This window comes from Caloenas nicobarica, chromosome 7 (genome assembly GCF_036013445.1).
Source record: "Caloenas nicobarica isolate bCalNic1 chromosome 7, bCalNic1.hap1, whole genome shotgun sequence".
Taxonomy (NCBI): Eukaryota; Metazoa; Chordata; class Aves; order Columbiformes; family Columbidae; genus Caloenas; species Caloenas nicobarica.
The window spans coordinates 3,809,101-3,828,936 of NC_088251.1; the positions used below are offsets into that span (position 1 = coordinate 3,809,101).

General features: G+C 46.6%; 2 protein-coding genes across 5 annotated transcripts in view; one reads left to right on the forward strand and one right to left on the reverse strand.

Moving 5' to 3' along the window:
* The window catches only part of CTBP2 (C-terminal binding protein 2), a 138,946-nt gene extending 126,948 nt beyond the window's left edge, over positions 1-11,998 (forward strand). For all 3 annotated transcript variants that reach the window (XM_065638710.1, XM_065638711.1, XM_065638709.1), the window contains 7 exons: positions 839-983; positions 2,893-3,099; positions 4,708-4,922; positions 5,647-5,777; positions 6,502-6,629; positions 7,636-7,753; positions 10,550-11,998. In XM_065638710.1, the coding sequence (XP_065494782.1) occupies positions 839-983; positions 2,893-3,099; positions 4,708-4,922; positions 5,647-5,777; positions 6,502-6,629; positions 7,636-7,753; positions 10,550-10,730 (1,125 nt within the window). In that variant the 3' untranslated portion in view covers positions 10,731-11,998. The remainder of the gene's footprint in view (positions 1-838; positions 984-2,892; positions 3,100-4,707; positions 4,923-5,646; positions 5,778-6,501; positions 6,630-7,635; positions 7,754-10,549) is intronic.
* Positions 11,999-13,776: 1,778 nt separating this feature from the next.
* Positions 13,777-19,836, reverse strand: part of ZRANB1 (zinc finger RANBP2-type containing 1) — a 41,073-nt gene continuing 35,013 nt past the window's right edge. For both annotated transcript variants that reach the window (XM_065639313.1, XM_065639314.1), the window contains exons 10-11: positions 17,615-17,844; positions 13,777-16,702 (exon numbers count right to left, since the gene is read on the reverse strand). In XM_065639313.1, coding sequence (XP_065495385.1) covers positions 16,484-16,702; positions 17,615-17,844 — 449 coding nt within the window. In that variant the 3' untranslated portion in view covers positions 13,777-16,483. The remainder of the gene's footprint in view (positions 16,703-17,614; positions 17,845-19,836) is intronic.

Consider the following 19,836-nt stretch of genomic DNA (forward strand, 5'->3'; position numbering starts at 1 on the left):
CTCAACTTCTTGTAAATACTTCTTTTAAAATTATTCTTTGTTCATGTTTAGATAACTCAAATGAGGTTTGAAGTGATGAGAAGCCACTTCCAGGATCTGGGAAAGAGAACTACAAAAACGTCAGTGCTGATAGTACCTCAGATATTAAATGTGGAGGAAAAAGGACAGAGTGTTTTTATGAGACATTTGCAGATGATAGACGAGCCAGTCTTGGAGAATTTGGCTAGATCCTGTGTTTCCAGAGCACTCAGGTAGCTTATGGTGAGAACTACTGGAGGTTTGAATCTTCTTTGGAGGGGATAAAGTGCAGCCTTATGTGACTGTGCAGCCTCACACAGATCTTTCTAGTTACTCCTGAAAACATACAGAAAAGGGTAATGTGAACAGTTTGACAAGTGTTTGAACTTGAAACATGCCAAAGAAGTTATGAGTGACACACAGTCATGTTCAAAACCAACAGATATTGCCGTAAAACCAAATTCCTTTTTTAAAAGCAGAATTACTGCTGGTTGGAAGCAGAGGGCTTAGCAGATAACCACCTGGGAAAGATCCAGATGAGCCACAGGCTCAGTTTTCTTCTGCCTTGTCTTCTCAGATGTAACATCATGATTTTCAGGTATCCATCCCATCCGTTCCCTAAGGGAATGGCTTTGATATCGGTGGGTCACACACCGGATGGTTTTGCTGATACGTGGAGTGTCAGCTTGCACCGTGCCTGGGTCAGACAGCAGGTCAGCACTAAAAAAGAATAATTTACTGTGTAATATTCCTGATTCAGGAGCTGCAGGCGTCCCCTCCAGGTGTCCTGGTGGCTCCTGACATCTCTTTTCTGTTCCAGGTATTAAATGAAGCTGTTGGGGCAATGATGTACCACACCATCACGCTGACTCGAGAAGATCTAGAGAAGTTCAAGGCCTTACGGGTCATTGTTCGAATAGGCAGTGGCTATGACAACATCGACATCAAAGCCGCGGGGGAGCTTGGTAGGTCTCAGCTCTGCACCCCAATTCCCTCCCGTGTCCTTCCAAGTCTTTAAAACCAGGACCAGTACCTGCTGCTTCCCACCGGAGCGTGCTGGCAAAGCCCTTGACAATCTGCACACCCCCAGCTGGGAGAGCTTCGTTGTATCTGTAATTTTAGCGGCCGAGTTACCACCGGTTTTGATCATCTGATCCCGAGATTCAGTCTATCACAGAGTCCTGCAGTAGTGTTTAGGATATCTTGTATTAAAGGTTATCTCTGGGGAAGTAAGGAATAACTGCTGTTTCATGTGAGCCATTTTACAAGGATAATTGCGATAAGAGAGTTTCAAATAGTCATTCCTAAAAAAGCAATTCTCAATATAGTGAATTATTCTTTTTTTGAGAGGAGAACAGTGTCTTCTCAATGTAATGGTTTCTTCAAGTTTTTAACTCTTATTGTTATTATCCATTAAAACAATGTTCTGAGGCTTCGAACATCAAGAAAGGAAAAATAAAACGAATAGAGTAATGGGATACCGCAGTATAATCCTTCTTTTTATACTTGGCAAATTGGGTGGCCAAATGATATGGTTTCAAGTAGCAGATGTAATGACTACCCACAAATGTAGCGTAAAGTTTAATTGGTATTGCTTTCCATAAGGTAGTTTTTAAACTGTGCAGTCAATAAATGACCAGCATCTAAACACAGCCTGTGTCTTGTGGGCTGGGCTGGTGGGACCCGTTTTGACCCACGAGAAGACACCCCCCAGAAGAAGGTGCTGGTGTTGAACCATCTGCCGTGGGTATTTAACTCCCTGTCCCGGGAGCTCCTGCTCCTGGGGACACAAAACTAAAGAACAGCGTGAGCATCGTGTCCCTGTCACCTGAAAGGCAGAGGTGGACACTTGTCAGGGTTGGCTGGTGGTGGGTTTTTTCCCCCTGTAGAGTCGGTCAGTTTTCTCCTGGTTTCTGTAGGTCTTTCAAACAGTCACAGGGTGAAAAACAGTTTCAAAAACAGAAAAATGGGTTCCTAGGAGCAGTGAGATTGGCAGGGGGACAGGAAGCAGATTTTTGATTTTGAGTGTAAACCGTGAAAAAGTAGGAGATACGGACAGAATAAGATATTCAGAAAATCCCCTTCCACTGTGAGGAAGTCCAGTAAAGCACTTACGTACCCATCCCTTTAAACTGTGTGTTTAAATCGCATTGAATCTGGTGAGATAAAAGTATAGATCTGCTGAACAGGAATTAAGCCCTTACATGCATTACTGAGCCAGAGCCTGGACAGGACAATGATCAGGGAGGCGTTTTCCGTTAATTTAACACCTGCAGCTCCAAGCAGAGACATGACAATTTAAAAGGAACTTTTTGTGGCAAAGAAACAAAAGGTCTGTTATCGAGACCCGTGCTGGGTTGGGAGAGCTGCTCCGGCACGGGGGTCTCGGTTGTTTGGGTTGCATGTTTTGGCACGTGGTGGTGGAAGGAGAAGCCGACCTGGTGCCACCATCCTGCTCGGGTGCACCAAGTTACTGGTCCCTAAATAATGTAATGGTTGAAGAGTCTTATTGCAGAAAAGGAATGACTTCTGCCAGCGTGATTTAATCTTGCTCTGAACAAGAATAAGACTTTATATTGTAAAACAAACCTTTGCTCCTGGAGTTACTCTGCGTGGCTGTCACCCTTGGAATCTGCACTTGTCCTCACTCCAGAGAGATGCCGAGGTGCAGGGAAACCCTGAGCGTTACCGGTTTCGGTGGCTTTTGCAAAGATTTCAGGCTGCTGTACACAAACCATGCATGTCCTTGGAAAAAGTTTACTCCAAATGCTTAAAACAAATGACGGGCTGGTTGGGAAATGTGAGGGTGAAGGGCCAGGAGCCCTGCTTTGCCAGGGCTGTTACCCCCCTGAGCCGCAGTTGTTACCTCTGCAGGGATCGCCGTCTGCAACATCCCCTCGGCCGCCGTGGAGGAGACGGCCGACTCCACCGTGTGCCACGTGCTCAACCTCTACCGGCGGAACACGTGGCTCTACCAGGCGCTGCGGGAAGGGACGCGGGTGCAGAGCGTGGAGCAGATCCGGGAGGTGGCCTCCGGCGCCGCGCGCATCCGCGGCGAGACGCTCGGCCTCATCGGCTTCGGTACGTTGGGCGAGGGCGCTGGGGTGCTGCCAGCCGAGCTTCAGCCTTTGAGGGAGGCTCAGCCCCAATTCTTTGCCCTGGGAACGACCTAAAATGAGTGTTTTCAAAGTCAGAACTACTACTGTGGGTTGGCATGAAGTAGGGAGAATATCTTGCAGTGGTTTTTTTGGGGAAGGAGCCCCTTGGCTGAGTCCTTGGAGGAGCACTGGTGAAACCCAGCAGTGCCCCAAGAGGCACCACACCTGGTAGCGCTGCTGTCCTCCCCCAAAATATCCCATCCCCAAGTCATGGCTGCATCAAACAAGCTCTTTGTGAGCCGTTCTGCCCTGCATAGTGGCAGGGCTGCGTAAAACAAAGTTTGCCTTCAGTTCCCCCACAGCAATAGAGAGTTTCAGCATCAGCACCTGCTGCTGGCCCTCTTGGACATCCCTTTTGCGAGCAAAGTCCGGCCATCGCACAAAGGTTCAGAAGGCGTGTTTGGGCAGCAGAATGTCATTCAGCACTTGGTGGCCGGACACACGCAGAGTGGCAGAAATGTGAGCAGAGGAGATTTGGCGAGGTGCCGGATTAGGGAGCAGTTCTGGCTGCCGCTGGGGGAGCCCTGGCCAGGAACCGGGTACAAACACCGCAGCGCTATTTCCACTTGCTCTCTGTACAGCTGCCATTTCCCTCACTTGCCTCATGCTGCTGTCCCGCGAAGCCCTGGGCTAATTAGTGCAAAAAGCTGGTGTATAAGCATGTTTAAATGGGGAAACCGAGGCAAGGTGGGGGAGGTTACAACAGGAGACTGGAGTTAGCCCAGGGCAAGGGTGGCAGCGTGTGACATCCGTGCAGGCACCCAGCTGACGCCAACCGTGCGTCGCTGCTGCACTGGGACAGTGTCAGGCGTGTGCCTGCACAGGGGGACATTGCTCCTCCCTGCCACTGCTAGCTGGAAAAATTAACAGATAAGTAAATAATTGAGGCTTGGCACACAGAGCCTACACAGCCCCGGTGGCGGGGACAGACAGGGTGACCAGTGACACCCCCCCCCAGCACACTGGCTGCGCTGGCCCTTTGCTTCCCAGCCACGACAGTTGTACTCGTCATGCCCAATTAACCAGGCGTTCATTGAGAGGCTGGGTAAAGACCTATCACAAACAAGTTGCCTAAAAAAGGCGGTGCTTTTTTTTCTTCCCTTTTTCGGCTTTTCTTGCTGGACGCAGTGCCGCAGAGTGTTATTTCTCTCTGTAATGTCCAGAGCTGCACGTTATTGGGGCTGAGCCGCACATTGTGCTGTCCCCACCAGACCTGCATGGCCACAGATGGTGCCACCTGCTCCAGTGACCATGAGCTGGCAGGTGCCAATGGCCTCATGCTTCATTTTATTTGTTTTTTAAACATTTTAACACGACATCTCACGTTTGCTAGGGCAAGCACAGCCCTCTCTGTGCAAGGCAGTGTGGGTTTGCCCTCCAGCCGATGTCCCTTTGGGAGCCGTCCTGGGAGCCCAGGAGGTCCCAGGGACCCTCACGGCAGGTTGGGGATCAGGCCATGGCGCAGCTCAGCCAGGTGAAAGTGGGAATCAGTTAAATCAGTTAAATTACCCCCTCTTTCCTTCGCACACAGGTCGCACTGCGCAGGCGGTCGCAGTCCGAGCCAAGGCGTTCGGCTTCAACGTGATATTTTATGACCCGTACCTGCAGGACGGGATCGAGAGGTCCCTGGGAGTCCAGCGGGTCTACACGCTCCAGGACCTGCTCTACCAGAGCGACTGTGTCTCCTTGCACTGTAACCTTAACGAACATAACCACCACCTTATCAACGACTTCACGATTAAGCAGGTAATTTGCCTCGCGTGCACAACCAAGGAGAGCGCTCTGCTCTTCAGTGGGCAAACTCTGAGCATCGTTGCTGCCCTCTGCGGTCACGGCCAAGCGAGACAGCGCCTTAGTGCCCATGCGCTCCCTCCAAAATAGCTGGTTGCACCCAACAGCCCATCCGCAGTGTTTACCGAGGGGTAGCGTGCTACCAGGTAAGCAACCCTTCTGTTCCCATGTAGCATGGAGGGGGTCGGTCTCTTCTCCCAAGTAGCAAGCGATAGGACAAGAGGAAACGGCCTCAAGTTGCACCAGGGGAGGTTGAGGTTGGATCTTGGGAACAATTTCTTCCCAGAAAGGGTTGTAAAGCACTGGAACAGGCTGCCCAGGGCAGTGGTGGAGTCACCACCCCTGGAGGAGTTTAAAAGATGGATAGATGAGGTTCTTAGGGACATGGCTTAGTGCTGGATTTACATTATGGTTGGACACGATGATCTGAAGAGTCTCTTCCAACCAAAGTGATTCTATGATTTTCCTTGCCAATACCAGCTAGAGTGGGGACTTCCCGTAGAAAACACACGTGCACCAGGGTGGGGATTGCTCAGGGACAAGAGCAAAGCCACTCAGCACAAAAAGTGGGCGCAGTCCTGGCCAGAGGCACCCGGCACACCCGCTGTGTGTCAGGGCAGGGGCAGGACGGGGTCCCTGCACCGAACTCACCCTTATCTCTCTCCCCGGCTGCCGGCAGATGAGGCAGGGAGCATTCCTGGTGAACACGGCACGCGGGGGGCTGGTGGACGAGAAGGCCTTAACTCAAGCCCTGAAGGAGGGACGGATACGAGGGGCTGCGCTTGACGTGCACGAGTCTGAACCGTTTAGGTAAAGGTCTGGCTTTTTCTTGGGTTGTGACGTGTCCGCGGGGTGCACGACAGCTTCTCCCACAGCGCCAGCGCTGGGGAGTGGTCCTGACTTGAGAAAAGACCTGGCATCTCGCAGCGTCCATCACGTTTCGGCTGGCACCAGGGTTACGGGTGTTGAAAGGGACACTGAGAGCCTAAAACAAGAAATCAGCCTGTGTTTAGCTAAAAAAAAAAAAAAAAAGAAGCACTTGGTAGTCCATGAGAACAAATTTACCGTGTGAGTGTTGGGCATTTTTGCCCACAGGCTGCTGCTGGCTGGGAAGGGGGTGATTGTAAGTGGGAGCACAGCTTTCTTACCACAGAGTGGGGTAGTACTAGTAGTTTGCCTGTGTTTTCAGAAATGATTCTTAAAAAACAGAAATTACGCTCCGACAGAGGGCAAGCCCCCATGTCCACCCCGTGCTGGGTGACCTGCAGCCTGACCCCGCATCCTCAGGCTGCTGCGAGACACCCCCAGGCAGTTATTCCTCTGGGAACATTATGAACAACCACCCAGCAGGTTGATTTTTCAGCCCTGTTGGCTCTTTCTTTGGTGCATTTTCAGTTCGTGCCCTGCACTGGAGTCGTGCCTCCTCCCCGCTGTATCCGTGGCCGTTTTGGGCTGGCAGGAGCCTTTTGCCATTCATAACTTATTTTATCCTCTTTTTAAACACTGATTAATCTTTTTTTTTCCCTGCTGCCAGTTTTGCTCAAGGCCCATTGAAAGATGCTCCTAATTTAATCTGTACTCCGCACACCGCTTGGTACAGCGAGCAGGCGTCACTAGAGATGAGAGAAGCTGCTGCTACTGAAATCCGGCGTGCGATCACAGGTACCCAGCACCACGGCGAAGCTGGGATTGACTCACGTGTGCGCCTGGAACGGGACCCAGGAGGGGCAGAGACAGGGCCTGACCTTGCTCATGTCTCAGCAGGACACTAGGAAAGGGTCTAACCCTGATTTCCTTCTGAGCAAAAGAGCCAAGGAACCGGATTTTACTTCTCTGTCATTTGGGCATGTTGGTGTTTGGGTGAGGGGCTTTTGCCATTTTAAGTTGGTTGTTTTATTTTGGTTTTTTTTAAAATCAACAAGGCACTGGCTCATTAATGGCAAAGACCAGTGTCTGTTACTGGGAAGAAAAGGACAGGCTGGACATGAGGAAGGAATTGTTGGCCCTGAGGGTGGTGAGAGCCTGGCGCAGGTTGGCCAGAGAGGTGGTGGATGAACCATCCCTGGAGACATCCCAGGCCAGGCCGGACGGGGCTCTGAGCAACCTGAGCTGGTGCAGATGTCCCTGCTCATGGCAGGGGGGGCACTGGGGGAGCTTGGAGGTCCCTTCAACACAGACTATTCTGTGATTCTATGACAGTGAAGCAATAATTGCTGCCCCTTTTCATGGTGCTAACCGAAAAGACGGTGCAGACCACAGCTGACTGCATGTCAGAACCAAATCCCAAAGCAGTGAAGGTGTCTGTGTCCAACTCTTGCTGTGACTGAGCTGAGTGGACACGATACTCCAGCGGAGTGGTTCTCTTGTCCTAAAAACTGCCTCTCTTATGAACACAGCTTTATGTCCGGGTAGCCTCTGAGATCAGCAGGCTCACGGCAACTGCTTTTCTGAAAGCAGAAAGTTGAGACTCAGGGTAGGAAACTGGTCTCCGACCCTGGACTTTGGGAGCCAAAACATCCTCCTGAAACAAGGGATACGGGATCTCTGCACCTCTCTTCCCTGCCTTTATACCAACAAATACAGTGAAACGGAAGAATTGTAGCTTATATTAGAGGGTGATAAAGCTAGGACTTGCCTGACATGTACTTACCTTTATTACCAACTCCAGGGCGCATCCCAGAAAGCCTAAGGAATTGCGTGAATAAGGAATTCTTTGTCACAACAGCTCCGTGGTCAGTAATAGATCAGCAAGCAATTCATCCAGAGCTCAATGGTGCCACGTACAGGTAAGCCAGAGAACGGGACTGTCACTGTCACCACCGCGGCGGCAGCGGGTTCCCCTGCAGAGGTTGGGTTTGGGATTCCAGCTGTGACCTGAGCACAAAAGCCCGAGCAACAGCTGCTACATCAGCTCAGCCGGTGACAGCAAAGTCCCCCTCCCTGGGGAGCAGCAGTCACGTCGCTGGGATTAGTAACACTGCTCGATTTAACCACGGGGATCATAAAGCCTCCCGTTTGTAAAGCTTTGTCCTGGTGGGCCAGCAGTCGCCTGTGTGACATCTCTGTAAGTGCCAGGACCCCCAGACCCATCCACAAGCTGGACACAACTCTAAACTGCAGAAGCAATTGCAGATCTGCTCTGCAGTTCTGTCCATGCACTGCGAGCCTGGCCCTGCTTGTGGGTTAAGGAGCCGGGGTAAGAACTGCAAATACAGGTCCAGAGTCAAGTGGCCTAATTTCCACCTAAATCCCTGAGATTAGCGTTACTTACTGCTCCACTTAGGACGGCTCACAGCATGCTGGTAGGAGATGCGAGGCATGAGGACTCAGCTGGAGCTGGGCAGCCTTCAGTGTATCACCATTGCTAAAAATACTCTGAGATACAACAAAAGAAAAACCCCACACAGGGCACATCAGGAGGACGAGGCCCCAGGCAACACATGTGCCACGGCCCTGCCCGCTGGCAGCTGCCCGCAGGTCTCAGGCAGCGATTGTTCCCTTTGACCAGCAGAATGTAGACTGAAACCTCCAAATTGGGGAATGCACCTCCCAGTCCTGCCCCGGCCGCTCCGCAGCGCGTGGGCGATGCCCGGCCGCTGGGATGAGCCTCGGCTTAACCTCCGCCTCTGCAGGTGCCACGTCCTTGTCACACGCTCCATGGGAGCTGTGGCCCCTGTAAGCCAGGCTCAGGTCACCACCCTTGTGGGCAGGTAAATCCTCCCGTTCTCTCCCGGTTTTCCGTCCACCTTTCCCGATGGCGATGGCAGCAGCAGGGAGGTGCTTCTGGCTCAGTCCCGCTGTCCCCACGCATCCAACATCCAGAGGGTTTGCGCCTCGTTGCCCCCACATCACATCTTCCCTGTAGACAGCGCAAGAAATTCTAATTTCTTGGCCTTTCTCAAACTCCGTGTTATTTCTTGGAGTGCATATAACTCACCCAGCTCTTAGAAAGACGGATAAGCTTGAACTCCGTTTTTCAGCTGCGCTCTCTGGCTGCCTGAGGAAGATGCAGCTCACCTTCCGTAGAGGGAAAACTTACATCCAGGTGTAGGTGGCCAAAGGCATTTGCATGCAGGGATGATGAAGGCAGCAAGCTCGCTTTTGGCTTTTCAGAGAGCATTCAAGATGATTCCTTACCCAGTTTTTCAAGAGAAAGTCTTTCTTAGGGTTCACCAACCCATTAGAAAGTACAGAACAAGACACAGTCCCCATATCATAGTGGAGGACGCTTACCCAAGAGCCGCGTCCAACCTCTACACCTCACCATGGTCATGCAGGAATGTTTGCAGCTGATACAGAATTACCCAGCAAAGACCAGTCTAGAGCTCCATAGGCAGAGCTGCAGGAAAAAAGGCCTGACCATGAAAAGGAACAGGGAAAGAAACAGAAGAGGAGATAGAAATCAGTGTCATGAAGGCAAAGGAGTGTCACAGGCACAGCTTCTAGTCTGACACGGTTCCTTTTGCCAAGGGCATTTGGTTTATTTTAAATGAAATTAAGTTGTACCCATCTAGTAATGGGATCCTAAGAGTCTGCCGCAACTTCCAGGCGTCAAGCACAGCTTTTTTTGGAAAAGCGCTCTCCAAGCGAGTGATTTCTCTTCAAACAGCTCTTAAAAAAGAGCTGAGGGGTTGAGTGTTGCTGACAAGAAACTTCAGTTTCAGGCGTAAAGGTTTCAGTTTTTTCAAATCTTCTGGCTCAGACGCAGGGGCGTTTACACGCAGCTTTCCCCATGGCCGGATTGGGGCCATGAATGGAACAGAAAAGCAACGTTTCTCTGATGAGGAGAACCTGGGTACAGGGCTGGAGTTTATTTATACCTGTTGTTTTCTCTTCCCTCAGCTGATTAGCAAAAATTATTTGCCTCCTCACAACATCAAGCACCAGGAAATTATTACTATAGGTCATGGTATCACATCTCTAGTATGCGCTTTTAGTATTAAAAGTGTTGAGTTCAGGCAAACAATGCAATAAAGGTTTAGAACAATCCAACTTCTTGTAAAACACCTTGATAATTAGTGGGAAATATTGACTCTGTCATCGTTTTTCCCATCTCTCGTCTAGCAGTGGAGTGTTCAAGGTTTTTACATGTGTGAAAAAGTACTGTATATAAATAAAACTTGTTTCCTCTCCTTTCAAAGTACAAACTCTGTTGGTTCAGGAGGTAGTCAGCACTCAAGAACTCTGTGACAGCTCAGGGGTTAAAAACAAATTAAAAAATCCCAAAAAACTCACATACACAGACAATTTTTACTTATAAATCACTACTTCGAGCTTGGGCGTTAAGCCTACATCAGTGCTCTTTGCAAATAATTGGGAATTTAAGAAGTCACCCCCATGACGTGAGAGCATCAGCATCCATTGCCAGGGCTGTCAGTGCTTCTGCACAACTGGAAGGATAAAGCAGAAAAGAGAAAAAGAAAAAAAAAAAAGTGGTTTTCACCCACAGCAGCATTGGTTTAACCTCGAGCTGTCCCTTGTAATTTAAAAAAGGAAAAACTAAGTTGGCTCCAGAAGAGAAGCGGAATCTCCTTGCTGGTGGTGTTTGGTGACGGGCCTGTTCCTCTCTCTGTCCCCGGCAGGTACCCGCCGGGGATGGTGAGCGTGGCCCCGGGGGGGATTCCGGCCGCCATGGAGGGCATCATTCCCGGAGGCATCCCCGTCACCCACAACCTCCCCACCGTGGCACATCCTTCCCAAGCTCCGTCTCCCAACCAGCCCACAAAACACGGGGACAACAGGGAACATCCCAACGAGCAATAGCAGATAATTTAAAAAAAAATAAAGTAAAAATAATTAAAAAAAAAAAAATCACTAAATAAACTTGGGACCAAGAGACATTGGAGAAGAAGTTATACATGAACTAAAAAAAAAAAAAAAGAAATTTGATACGAAATTTGTAACATTGATTTTGGACAGACGCATCATTGATGTTCCAGTGTTAAGGACAAAGCGATCGCGGTCAAGAGCGGGGAGAAGGCCTGAAGAGTCACCTGCTTACTGAAGCGCGGAAAACTAGGATGCGATACGTTAATGATCAACTTCTGTTATTGTGTGTTAAGTTCCCTTCATCTGTGCATCAGTCACATGAATAAAAATCGATCTTTTCTCCCTCCATTCTTTGGGAAGAGCAGGGCTTCCGCACCTGTTTTCAAACCATTGCATTAAACAATCCTTACAGAGTTAACAGAAATGTAAGAGGAAACCATTATGTGGCTTCAGCCCTTTCCTTACTCTTGTATCTGGTTACCTCTTCTAACGGGAGGCGTCAGTACTGGCTTAGAAGAAAAAAATAATAATAACGATCCTTTTTGCAGCGTCCCAGGGCCAGTGGCGTGTGACAGGAGTTGCCTTTCAGGAGGAAAAACCAAACTGCCCAATACACTGAATAAAGTAGCTGTGCATTCACTTACGCCCTGCAATGATGCAAGAAAAAAAATTTTTAAAAAAAAGAAAAAAAAAGGGAAAAAGGAAAAAAAAAAGAAAAAAAGGAAGAAAGTATTAAGTTTCACACACTATTTGTACTCAAATATATTTTCTCAGTTTTAAATCTGCAGCTATTTTATCAAGTGGAAAAAAAGTCTTGAGCTGGAAAGGGTTCAAGAATAATGTTGCATTTCCTTATGTCTCAGGAAACACTTTTTATGGTAACTTGTCAGACTGTCTATGAACAAAACCCACTTTTTTAGACATTGATAAAAGTCTTCTTTTCTTCACGTGATATTTTATACAAGAACACTTCAAAATGTGTTATTAGATGTGACTGATTTTAACAAATCCTATTAGATTTGTATCAACTAGTTACATGTTATATTCATAGTCTTTTGTGAATCATCGCCTTTTTTTGTTTTTAAAAAAGATGGCCTATTTTGAGCCTTTGTATGGGTACATTCCTGTTTCTGTGACAAAAAAAAAAAATCGTAAGCTGTCCCAAACAGAAAAAAACCAATGGCTATCAGAAGTATGTTTTGTTTTAGTGTGTTACTGTTAATTGTATTTGTTTCTTGTAAAGGTGGACATTTAGCGTTCAGTGCAGTTTTCAATAAAAAGTGATAAAATTTCTATAATTTCTGAAAGGTAAGAGCTCTCACTTTAAGTTGAAGACCTTGAGAAGGCACAGTTAAGGGACAGAAACGTAACTGTGAGCACAGCGTCCTCCAAACCCAAAACCAGGCTTTGAGAAACGCCGCGTGCAGGTCAGATTTAAAACTGCTGGGAAATGCCGATTTTCATTGCCAGACTTTCAGGTGGTGCTACCTGTGAGCTGTAAACTTACCGGTAATTTGTGACTATTTAAAATCAAGTGGGATATTAAAAAGATCGCCAGGGTTTCCATTAAGCTACAAAGGCAGCTACACCTCCAGCATTTTTTGTACGTACTCGAGACCCAGAGCGTTAAGAACCGGCTGGGAACAAAGTGGAAAATGTGCCCAGGAGGCGTGAGCAGCTTCAAGCGCGGCTGGAGAAAAGGCCGGTTCTTCCCTTTCCACTCTTTCACAGGAAAAAGAGCTCAGTCTGGAAAGGGACTAAAAAACTGAAACCGAAAGAGCGTCTAGGTTACAAAACTCTGTATTTTGTTTGATTTATATTAAACTGAAAACTAGTGACCAGCTTCAAACACGTTTAAGGGAGGCCAGCTTTTACAGCGTGACCGCGCTTGGTCAGTGACGGACACAGCACATCTGATGATCCGTGAGCACCGTGAGAAACCAGGATAAAACAGGTTAGTTACAGCAAAGGTATTTAGGAAATACCAAATTGGCGGTTTAGAGTTGTTTTAAAAAGTAAAGTAGCTCTGGTACTTGCATTTGGGGTTGAATAAGGTGTCGCAGGATCCTCGAGCATCGGCTGCCAGCAGTGGAGTCTGCACCGGGACAGCAAGAGGCTCAGCTCAAACCCCACAGAAAAGGGCAAACGCTGCGGTTTTCATCCAGCACCCAACCTCCCTCTTCACCCAAACTATGGACAGATGCAAAAGCAGACAGGCGGTTGCTACCGAAGCACTGCGAGCTCACCGAGAGCAGGAACAAGGAGACCCCGGGGTGACAAACCAAAGGACACGGGTTCAGCATTTCCCCTCCGCTCTTGGGCTTCGAGCGCCTGCGGTGCCGACACCAGCGACACGCAAAGAGGAGACGCGTGGAAGCAGAAAGGGACGAGCGCCATCGCAATTCCGATAACGCCGAAGCGCCAGGAAGTGGCACGTGGCGCTTCTCAAAGGGAAGATTATTTGGGCAAAGAAACGGGAGATGAACTGTTGGTGTCGGAGGTTCGCGCGGTGGCTTTGCTGACGGAGCCGCAGCGCGTGGTCACGCTCGGGGGAGTCTCTCTGGTGGTGATGGGTGTCGGAGTAGCTTAAAACAAGCAGCTTGAAGGCGACAGACACTAAATAAAACCTTAAAAAAAAAAGGGGGGGGGGCTAAGAGAAGTTACTGAACGAAAGGGGAAAAGAAATGGAAAAGCAGCAATTAAGTAAGGGGCTCTAAATGCACACAAATCGATTTGGTTAATGGAGCAAACACAATCTAGCCATAAGCCATGCAGCAGAACTTTGGAAGAATCCAGAATTTCTAAATTTTAATATATTAAAACCAAAAGAAATACAGGGATTTTTTGCTACGGAATTTATAAATAAAACCAGAAAAAAAAATAAAAACCCAACCAGATGTAAAGGAGGTAGCGATGAAAAGCCAAGTTCTGCGCTAGAAAAGCGTGTGCTACTGCAAGCAATAATATGAGGAAAATAACAGAGGAACCCAAGTTTATGTGTATATATACTTGGCTAAAAGAGCAGAACTTGCCAACAAGCTGCAAGGTAGCACATTTGCAAATTAATCTCCGTATTTGTAAACTTTCAAGTATGTAATTCAAGGAGAGAACCCATTAACATAGACTGAGTACTGCGCTCGCACAAAGCAAGGGGTTTGCATCTCTTTAATCTACAGGTACATGAGGTTTGGATTACTTTGATTTTTGGAAAAAAAAAAAAAGATACTTCACCAGTCCCGAGATGACCCGTGAAGCGTGTTAAACCTGAACATACCATTGTACAGCACATCAGAACAGAACAATAACGATCAAGGAAAGCTCTGAAGTACCAGGACTGTTCCTCTCAGGCCAGGAGGAGATAAATTCCGGCGAGCGCGGTGCATGCGGCTGAGAAACAGCCCAGACTGGCTGCAACGGTGAACTTGAACTTGCCATGGGAGGTGTTGGCGGGGCCAGGGTCGCTCGGGCCCCACAGCAGCTGCCCAGGAACAGCGAGGGGAGGCAGGGAAGGCATGCGCGGCTCAAGGCAGATTTCACATTGGTTTCATCTCCCCGTGTTAGGAGGAAGCTTAAACTTCCTCGAACGGAACGGGACTGCGGAAAGCAAAGGGTGGAGCGGGACGTGAAACTCGGCACGGCGTTTCGCGCACCCCTCGGAGTCGCCTGCTAAAGGTGGGAGCTCATCCTTTCGCCCACTCGAATGGTCTGCACAGGGAAGCGAGGCCTAGGTAAGCCGGGATCCGAGCTTACAGTGATCTGGGTAGTATGTATGCTGGCACACTTAGTCCTGACCTAGCAGGACTTCCAGAAGCATCCTGGGTTACACCACAAGGGAGAACACACAGTACAGACCAGCTCAGATCATGGAAACTCTCATCCCAGCTTAGTCGGTTCCCAACAGAAAAGCTGTGAGTCTCAGCTGGACAAGGTAAGGGAAAAAAACCCAAAATTTAGAAAGCAAATTTGAAATAGGCCCGTATGCTTGTGAAGAACCTCTTCAGGATCTGCGGTTTGCCTGTTCCAATCAGGTAACTCGTACGCACGTTGCGGATATTCATGCGTTCTTTTACCTGAACATTTGCGCATGCACCAATCAGAGACCTAATGGCCAAAAAAAACAAAGGTGGAGACATTTCATAATAAACCCCAATGGAATCTGTGATGGGAAAATCGCTAAGTTAATACAGTACTTCATTATTTCTATCCTTTTGGTGTCGTCACCAAGTTTCTGTAGGAGTTGTGCACGTTTCAACACCATCTAAGCAGCATTTGGAAGAAAAAGCAGCAAGTTCCTCAGGGTTTCCATAGCTCTGAACTACATAAAAATATGTGCTATGGGGCTTCGTTCCAAATTCTAATTAAAACCATTTCATCTACTTCAAAATTCCTTATTCAACCACCACACCATCAAAAGTGCTTTTCAAGACAACCTGAATTGCACTGTATATGTAAAAACTGGCATTAACCTTTAGTGTTTCAGTGAGATTTTTAGATAAACTTTATCCATTACAGGTTACATGGCTAAAGTTATCAAATATAATAAAATTTCTACTGGAGAATATACTCTGAACTTACAATCTTAGGAACTTACATAAGTTTAAGTATGGCCACATCAATCAACATGCAAGAAATTCCCAGGTTTACATACTGAGAAATATATAACACAGTGCCTTTAAAAACAACTTTAGCATAGATTCTTCTTTTTAATTAGAACTGCCAAATGTGTTCTCACTAGATTTCATGACCGAGGAGTAACCCTACAAAAAGGTGTTTTTTTCATTTGCAGCAATGTTTAAGTTGATGAAAGAAGAAATGGTAAAATGATACACAGTTTGTATCACAGCAAGACGAGAGTTCTGACAATATGAAATTCTCAATCACGGCTGAGCTCTCAGATTTCACACAATTTCGTTTAGTGTTTGCTCACAGGAATAAAATCCCTATATTTCAGGTCACTTCTCTGAATAAATATTCTTACGTATACTGAAAAGAATCTATTAACTACTAGAAGAAAAAAAATATGCAAAAAAAATCCCCAACTTTTGCAGGAAACAAGTCATTTCACTCGATGAAAAATTTAGCTTCTCTTCCAGTTTGTTCCACAGAGTTTAGCTTTTATTATATGGGCACAGCAGTAACTAAAAGAGTAGTAAAATAATGAATGGGTTTTTGCTTATGACTTGCTGTGGATATTTTGTGCAAACAAAAAAACCCTCACAATCTGACCTGGGCACTAGTGAGATTTCACATAAAAGGGCCTTTCACAGAAATGTGCCAGAGTAGCTAAAAGGTGATGGAGAATACCAAGTTCTACCATAAAAGAACCTCGGAGGGAAGAGATATCCAACATGTGCTTTCATAAGTGCCCTTATTTGAAAAATTTCTTTGCAATAATTAGGATGCTGGTATACTTTTCCTATTACACAACCTCTTACACAACCACATGCGGTACATTTATAGACAGATTTACAATCAGAAAGAAAAATGTTTGTTGGTGGTTTTGTTTTTTTCTGTCTTGATAATAAAATTAGCTGTTCTTTGTTTCTTTTTGTTTTTATACAAACTGTAGTCCAGCCCCTTTCGCTCTCTTCACGCAGCTTCTAGAACTCCCTCCATGCCGGTTAGAAAAAAAAATCCCTTACAGCACGTTTCTCCTAGAATCGGGTCGCTCCACAACGAACTGCTAGAGCACAAGGCGAACTCCGGCTCGGACGCTCCGCGCTGGTTCGTTCTCCATTTATCCGCCGTCACTCGTCGTCATCATCCTCGTCTTCCTCGCCGTCGGAAAGGGACGTGCAGGGGCGGATCTGCCGGTAGCGATCCAGCCACTTCTCCACCATCTGGGTGACCAGGGGGTGGTTGCGGCGGCGCGAGCTCTTCTGCATGGCCACCAGGACCCCCCCCTCGGTCACGCAGCAGTCCAGCCACTCCCGCAGCAGCTTCTCCTGCTGCTCCTCGTTGCCGATCTTTGGGGAGACAAAACGGAGGGAGAACGAGGTTTGAAACGTCACCAGCGACTTCAAATAATCCCCCCCCGGGATGCTCTGAAGCAGCCAGGCTGGGGGAGCCAGGAGTCTCCGAAAGCCCAACGGACGCACGTGCCGTTTTCAACCAACATTTGAAAGGCTCTCAAAATATTATCCACCTATTCTTCCCTTCTAAATTTTTCAGATGTGTATTTCCAATATAGCCTTGCTATACTTCAGTTATTGTGAGCAACTAACTACTTCTGTAGTCACAACATAAGGAAGGTAAGTCCTAAAAGAGCCTTCCGGCTTTACAAAGCAGTTTTTAGGAGTCCGTCATTCTTGACATTAAACATTTCCTCTTGTCAGACATTACAAATGCCATGGCTTTCTGAAAAAATATCCCAACTTAAAGGCCATACTTTTTCTCCTTTATCTATAGGATACCTGCTTTTTGCAATTATTTCAGGTTTTCTAGCCTTCCCTTCCCCATATACACACTTTACTGAAGTGCTTCCCTGTCTTTATCATAGTTATAAAAGAAGAAATGAGTTGAGATTCATTATAAAATGAGGTAGAGCATGCTGTAACTACTGGCCAATAGTTATGTTGCATGCTAAAAAAAAAAAGCATATTTCAGTCTTGTGTCAGCGTCAGAATCCTTATTTCTGGGTACTTTTCAAGGTACACTTGTATTAATGTGCACAGAAAAGTTACGTTCAATCTACAGAGCTATAAATAAGCATCAAATTTGTGGGAAAGTCTCTTTCAGAATCACCTGAAATGATGGGGAAGGAGCAGTATTAATTGAACAAAGCAGCATATTCCTTGTAATTATTTGAACTGCAAAACGAGGTGGGGGCTACAGAGGTTGCTGTGAAAAAGGCCACCAGATACACAAGTATTTCTTACCTCTTGAGCGGAGAGGAAGTGAATGTGCAATAATTTCCTCTCGCTATCCACCAGCGGTAGAAAAGTAACAGTAACATCATCATCAGTGTTCAGGTTAGCACCAGCGCCTCGATTGCCGTAACCATCGTTCTCCATGGCAACCAGAGCGGAGAAATGGCCCCTCGTGTAGCCCAGAGCGATCGGACTTTTCCAACAAAAACTCTGTTCCCATAACAAAGGCAAATACACACCTACGACAGAGTAAGACAGAGGGTAAGAGTCAGAACAACAACGTTCAATAACAAAGAATTTTGAAACAAACCTCTTATTTTGGCTAAACACAATAGCGGCAGCACATTAACAAGCACTGAAAATGTACTTGGTTGGGCCTGCGCTAATATAGGTCACACTTTTCAGTGCAGCTAATTATTATTAGGTTAACATGAGATTAGTCGAGTAACTCTGCAGCTGTACAAGTTTAGACATAAAAGCCATTACAAACACCACGTTACCATTCCCCTAAAATCTACAGTCTATAGTAGAGCGATGGACAAAAAACTAAGGTCAGAAATGCAGTCTTCCATGTTTGGTAACTCTTATTAAAAATAAAAAAAAACTATAGCAAAAAAAAAAAAAAATTCTGCATTACAGAAATAAAAGCTACAGTCAGATGTCTGTTTTGACCAGGAAAAAATTCCATCTGCTTACAAAACTTAAAAGAACTTACTGCACAAAACATTATTCAGCACTTAAGTATGTAGCCCATCCCAGAGACAATGAGACTTCTCATAAACATTGTATTCATAGATTAAATTAACCCACATCAATTATACATATATGGTCTCAAAAAAACCCACTCAAAAGCTGACACTATTTTGCTCAGATAAATTACTGATGTCACAGATTCTGAAAGAACCCGTGCTATTTTTTTTTCTCCCCACCATTTTTAGCAATAAAGACGGTCATTTGCTTGAGGTACGCAAAGTCTCAAAATAAAACCAGAACTCTTCTTCTAGGAAGACAAATAATTCTTGGTGTGTACTGCTGAAGACAACTTGGGCAGCAGCGTGCCTTACCTTGTGACGGTTTAAAAATAGCCGCCCGTAAACTGAAATGCACACGTAGCATAGCAACCTGGCCTGGTACAGCTGCTGCCAGCGCGGGGGAACAGATGCTGCAGCAAAACAAGGCGCTTCACTTCGCCAACATCCAGAGATGGATGCAACGCTAAATAGGAAATCCGAAGATTTGGGGGGCTAATTGGGGGTTTACAGCACCTTCCAAGGTGCTACAGACCGAACCATGATGTTAAGTAAGCATTAAAAAAACAAACTCGTTTTCCCATCTCTATTGTAACCCACAATCTTTTTTTCCTTTTTTTTTTGGTGGTGAATGTGACCTTAAAGACAAGCGGGTGCTATACAGCACGTCGGAGAAGCCCAAGGACTCCTCAAAGCTTCACCGATGGGGCCAGAACAGCAAATCTCGTACCATTTGGCAGCCCAAACTGCTCCCGGCCCGACAGCTGTTTGGTTTCAGCTCTGGTGCTGGCATTTAATTAACCACAGAAATGTAGCTGGACAAGGGCAGAAGTAGCTGCAGGTAATTTGACACAGGACTCCCAAGTTCACCTGTTCAGCGTTACGTGTTTCTATGTACGGACGGATGCAGCGAGCGAATCGCGAGTCGTAAATATTTGTCTGACTAAATTCCTGGAAACGCATGTCTAGCAAAAGGTTGTCCCAGACACCCGGTTACCTTCTGGTTCACAGAGCAACAAAACAATTTCAGCATATTTAGGCCATGTAACACTTGTCTGCCTCAATGCCCAGTCTATAAAATAAAAACATTTGACAAACTACTCATCCTTGGAGTTAAAAGCAACCCAAATCTGAAGTGTCAGATATTTATCACATGAGTAACCGTTCTTTCCCAGTCCATCATTTTATCATCTCCGATAAAAGATTCTTTAGAAATCCACAAACAAATTTCTAAGCAAAACTGGACTGAGTCAGCTGAACATCTTTGTATTTCTCTCAAGGATGGCTAGGCTGCTAGAATAGGAGGAGAAAGAACCTGATCTAGCTATGCAGAATTATAGTACTACTTGATAAACAGGACGGTAGCTACATCACACTTGCTGGAAAGTGTGAATTAGTGAAGCACAGATCCATGTTTAAAACTTCCTTTTAACTACGTCATGGAATTCACTTTTGCAGAAAGAAAGATTGACATTATCAGTC